Raw genomic sequence first — 5,601 nt, forward strand, 5'->3', positions numbered from 1 at the left:
CGAATTTGAGGAGCTGGAAAGTAGACAAGGAGCTGACAAAGACACAGGTAAGAACTTTTTGTGTAAACATTATAATAACAATTTTGTAAAGACACGATTTCTTAAATGTGGTTGTGAAGGCATGATCTGAATTACAATTAACAGGATCAAAAATATCTTTAAAAAACGCTGCAGTACCAAGGTCAATCAACAGGAGACCTAAAATCGACACAATAACCCCATCTACAAAACATGGCAATCCATTAAGTGGTTCTTGAGATATATCCCAATACATCATTTTGGGTCCAAGTACCTCCAGTTTTCATTTAGGTTATCATAAAAAGTACATAATAAAACTAAAACTGCGCATGAATACGTACAATGTAAAATTCCTCCTGGTCTACACAATTCTGTAAGGTTTTTTTTTAATCCATCACCCACCAATTATATAAGTTTGCAAATGGTACTTACGCCCAAACTTTTGAACCTTAGAACGTCTGCAAGAGATCTTCGAACGCCTCAACTTTATCGTGACGGTCTTCACCAACCTCAACTTCGCGGGGATGATAACAGTTATGAGAGACCACGGGAAGATGGACTTCTCCCAGTACGACTGTTTCATCTGCTGTATCATGTCTCACGGGGCGCTCGGGAAGGTCTTCTCCTCTGACAATGTAGGTATTGATATTTGTGAGCTGATCAAACCCATGGAGACCCAAAGGTGCCCCTCCCTGGCAGGAAAACCTAAGTTGTTCTTCATCCATGCATGCCAAGGTGACAGAACACAGGGTAAGACGACACGGAGTGACTTCACGCACGACGTGAAAGCCTTACCTTCTATGCCTTCCTTTACTCACGAAGCTGACGTGTTCTTGGGTCTCTCCACTGTTCCTGGGTTTGTAGCCCCTCGCAACAATGACGGGTCGCCCTACATACGCTTTCTGACTGAGGCACTTGACAAAATGTCCCCGGTCCACGACCTCTTGAAAATTATGACAACAGTCTGTAAGCAAATGAATGACATCAAAGACGGAGGGCTGGGATATGTTTCTTGCAACCTCAGCACCCTGAGGAAACGGCTCTATTTTCTCTGTGATTCAGACTGACTTTTACAAAACACATTTTCCGAACCGTCACTCGTAACATCATCCTATTTGCCCATGGCGAAGGATTTTTATCAATGCAATAAGAGACCCAGTATACACTACACAGTGGAGTTGTTGAAGGCATGTGTGCTCTGGTTTTCCTGGAAGAATGTTTTGAAATGTACACCATGTTTTGTCGTTTTGTCACACATATATCCTGGTCAGCTGTATGTGTTGCTTACACTTGTCTATTTAGTATAACACTGTTTTCACGGCACAAGCATAACTTTGCTTAAGACAAGCTGTCATGTCCTGGTGCAATTTCCTTGTACTTAGGCCAATACATCTGAGAAAGGCAATCGTATTATTCCGACACAAACAATTAACTTTGCATCCTGTTTTATCATGTAACCCTTGTTCCTAATCGTTTGAATCACTCAGATTAAGAAGCATGGTGTTTAGTCTTCAATAGAACTCTTTATCGTTGTTGTAAGCTATTTAGTAGATATTAGTCTTGATGTTTGGCAAATGTGCTGGTACTTAACTTGCCATGCATTGTACCTGTTACAATTGTGGTCAATAAATAGTGATTCATAATCGTAACATTAGTATATGCCAAATGTTTAAAACTACGTATGCTACTACAAGAAGACTGTGAATAAGCCTACATAAAGGTTATTTCTTAATATTAATGTATATAGGATAGCATATGGTTTGTTCGCATTAATATTATTCTGTGTAGTATTCACTATTGTATCAAATATAGCGTCTACTTTTGTCATATGTGTAAGTACTATATTTTGTAACTTTGTAATGGCAATACATGTACTAAGCTATTATAGATAAAGAGTTACAGGTAGCTATAGCATTTAATGTTATTTGCAGCTGTATCGCAACATGCTCACTATTTATGGTAAGGACGTATATGTGTTACTTTTGGTACTTCTTGAACTTGCTAGGGCCGTGTTGGCATTGTGATGTATCATGTAAGTTTCTCTACGCGTTCATGATAGTTTGCTCAATTGCTGAATTATGTCTTCGTGCCGTGACTAAAACAACAAATACCGACTGCGTATTATGGCTAACTAATGCATATCAACAAGTACCATGAAACTTTTCCTATAATAAATGGCAGTAAACAACACTGTGTTGAAAGCTTTCAATTGTTTATTTACTATTGGATTCCGTATTAAGTCAAGCGTAGCTGTAATTAGCTACAGATGAGTGGTTCCCAAGCTGCCCTGACACGTGCTTGACGTGCGTGTTGACAGTACGGCTAGATCTATATCACACTCGGGATGCAGGTGTGTCACCACCTTGGTCACAGTAACTACAGACGACACTTAAATTAACTTAATGCGCGTAAAGCTGGGAACGTACTTAAGGTTCTGTGTTCTCCACGGGGAAATTCACACATATATTCAAGTCCACGTACAAGGAGGTTGAAACCTCCTTGGTCCGTATAATGTCCGTATGGACTTGTAAGCCTCTACCAGGCTTCACAGGTCGTTTGAAAAATAAGACTTCCATACGGACTTGAATATATATGAACCCACCTTACAGAAATGCTACTGAATCGGGTACAACTCTATAAGATGAAGAGTTTGAGATGCAGCGAAATTACTGGTAAACTTGTCGCAGTGTTGTGATGGCAAAATATCGGATTATTTCTCACCTTCTCCACTTATATAGATACAAGAACGCAGTACGTATACTTCACTCGTACACATTCTCTATCGATGTTAAGGCTAAGTAAAATTCCCATAAAGACACCTTTGCATATCCTAGTGTGGTTTCAACTACAAGTTGCAAATTCCAATGAATATATTCATTGTGGCTGCTTATCAGAATAACACATTAACACTAATTAATCTCTTCATATGACTAATACATTTTACAAATTGCTACACTAAAACTGAATTTACAAAAATTCAATATGTCCCTTCATCATTACTAATTGTGTTTTTGTCGTCGTGTTAACATATCAGCTCGCCCTTTGCAGTAGACTACATATAACTTCAAAGGGTGTAAAAGGGTTAATGGTTTTATGACCTCCCCTACTTGGTGTTGTAACAATCATCAGGTTTGCCTCCCTTGTTAAACAACGGAGGATTTCAAAGCTCACTTCAAAGGTTTACGACAAAATGGCTTATCTTACAATAGCATATCGGAGCAATGCTACAACTTCTGAACAAAACCGAACAAAATCACAAACAGAGTCTCATATTTCTTCCCCTTCCCAATTCATCTACTTCGGTGCTACATTCCTCCATCGAAAAGCAAAGCATGAATATCTGGACTTTGATAGTCCTAACAATAAGTTACGGTGGGCGTTTGTAGCCCTAACATTAAGCTAACGCGGTCACATTTGTAGGCTGTCATACAATTTTGATGCCGTAGAATGTCAAAATACGGCCTGGGACAAAACGTACCAGCAGCCGACAACGATCTAAGCCAGATTTTCCCATTAAAAAAACAGCAGACATATGCACTTGTCTACAAGAATGGTCTCAGAATTGTACGACAATCGTGCGACGAACGTGCGACAACTGTGACCTGGAGCTTAGTTCAGTGCCCCTGCACCGGACAGGGAAACGTTGTCACATGAAGCCATAGCTGGTTGTAAGTCCAGTGTGTCTGAAGACGGTGGTTCTGTATTTTCCACTGGGAAATTCAATTTCTCCACTGTCATGTCAGGAAGGGGCACAGGTTGAACGTACCTATTCTCTGAAAGTTTGAAAAATAAAAGATTTCTGTTCAAATCAACTATGAAAGTTCCAAAAGTCCTTAAATCGGTACAGCATACCCACATGATAAGTAAATTATACACACAGCGTTTGCGGTCAACATAGATTACAACAGCTTTGTAGCTGGGCATGTTTTAGCATGTACAGCAGGATACATCCGCTCTTCTAACAGGTGCCTATATAAATGGTCCCGTAAGAAACTTTGATCTCCCGCTCTATTCAACTTTAACCTATTGACTCAAGCTCGAGACACACCTTTGTTGAATCACATCGCGTACCTACAGGCATCATACACATGTAGTTGGTTCTCTAACCCAAAGACGCCTCTATCGAAAGGAGTAGACTTTGAAGTAGATAGAATTCATTTTTGCTAAGTCTAGAGATACTGAAACGATCCTTTACCTTTACCTAGTCCCATCCTCATGTCTGAGGGTCGGGGACTATGGTAGCATCCAGTATCAGCCTCCTCCACTCCCTTCTGTCTCTGGCTCTGTGGGCGCACTCAGCCAGTGGCATGCCCATCCACTCCCGGATGTCATCGCCCCACCTCCTTCGTGGTCTCCCGCGGCTCCTCCTTCCGTTGATGGACCCTTGTAGAATGTGGGTGCTGATGTTGCCTGCTCTCGTGACGTGACCAAAGTATTGGAGTTTTCTTCTTTTTATGATGTTCAGCAGTGTCCTGTCTACTCCTAGCTGTTCTAACACAGAGTCATTTGTGCGATGTTCCGTCCAGCTGACACGGAGGATCTTTCTGTAGCATTTCATCTCCAACGCCTGAATCCTGCGGATGTCACTGGCGTGTAGAGTCCATGCCTCACAGCCATACGTGATCACCGGCCAGACAAGAGTCCTCAGCACCTTCAATTTGATGGCTGTCTTGAGGGATCTGTCCTTCCAGATCACATCTAGACTTCGGAGGGCTGCCCGAGCTGTACCTAGACGTATGCTGATCTCATGGCTGCAGCTGGCTGTTTGTTCCATGGTAGAACCCAGGTACTTAAAACTAGAGACCTGTTGTAGTTGCTCTCCTCGGCAGGTGACTGTCACTACGGTGGGTTCCTTGGTAACGGCCATCACTTTGGTCTTTTTGGTGCTGATTTCCAGCTGATACTCACTAGAGACGCTGTCTGTGGAGTCCAGCAGTTCCTGGAGTCCTTCAGGTGTAGTGGCTATCAGTGCTATGTCGTCGGCAAAACGGAGGTTGTTGATGATCCTGCCACTTACATTGACACCAATGTTGGGCTGTTCCTCCACCGATTCCCTCATTACAGCCTCTGAGTAGAAGTTGAAACACATCGGCGACAACAAGCAGCCTTGCCTTACACCCTTACTGACTACAAACCACTCTGTAAGATCATCTTCCACTCTCACTGCTGCTTGCTGGTCCTTGTAGAGATTGCATAGCAACTTCACCAAGTGCCCTGGAACTCCCATGGATTCCATCACCTTCCACAAGGTTTGATGATTAACAGAATCAAAGGCTTTCTTGTAGTCGATGAAGGCCATAAAGAGCTTCACGTTGCTTTCCCTAGCTTTCTCCATCAGTATCCTCAAGTTGAAGATCTGGTCCCTCGTCCCCACCCTCTTTCTGAAGCCCATCTGCTCTTCAGCAAACTCCTGCTCTGCCACTCTCTCCATACGCCGATGGAGGATTCGGAGGAGGACTTTACTAACATGAGATATGAGGGCTATAGTGCGGTGTTCTGAACAGTCAATGGTGCCAGGTACATTGGGGATGGTAATGAAGACAGACTTCACCCAGTCAGACGGCCACTGACCAGTGCTGACGA

The 5,601-nt window shown here is 42.5% G+C and overlaps 1 protein-coding gene across 1 annotated transcript; it reads left to right on the plus strand.

The window, feature by feature from the left end:
- The first annotated feature begins 500 nt into the window (after positions 1 to 500).
- On the plus strand, positions 501 to 1,738 carry LOC118407807 (caspase-8-like). The gene has a single exon (XM_035808340.1). It carries the CDS (start codon positions 543 to 545, stop codon positions 1,083 to 1,085), a length of 543 nt encoding a protein of 180 aa, XP_035664233.1. The 5' UTR covers positions 501 to 542; the 3' UTR covers positions 1,086 to 1,738.
- The last annotated feature ends 3,863 nt before the right edge of the window (positions 1,739 to 5,601 follow it).

Source organism: Branchiostoma floridae, unplaced genomic scaffold (assembly GCF_000003815.2).
Source record: "Branchiostoma floridae strain S238N-H82 unplaced genomic scaffold, Bfl_VNyyK Sc7u5tJ_1477, whole genome shotgun sequence".
Classification (NCBI taxonomy): domain Eukaryota; kingdom Metazoa; phylum Chordata; class Leptocardii; order Amphioxiformes; family Branchiostomatidae; genus Branchiostoma; species Branchiostoma floridae.

What these genes read in the sequence shown, in the direction of transcription:
- LOC118407807 (XM_035808340.1), top strand. Translation starts at nt 543, where the DNA reads ATGATAACAGTTATGAGAGACCACGGGAAGATGGACTTCTCCCAGTAC.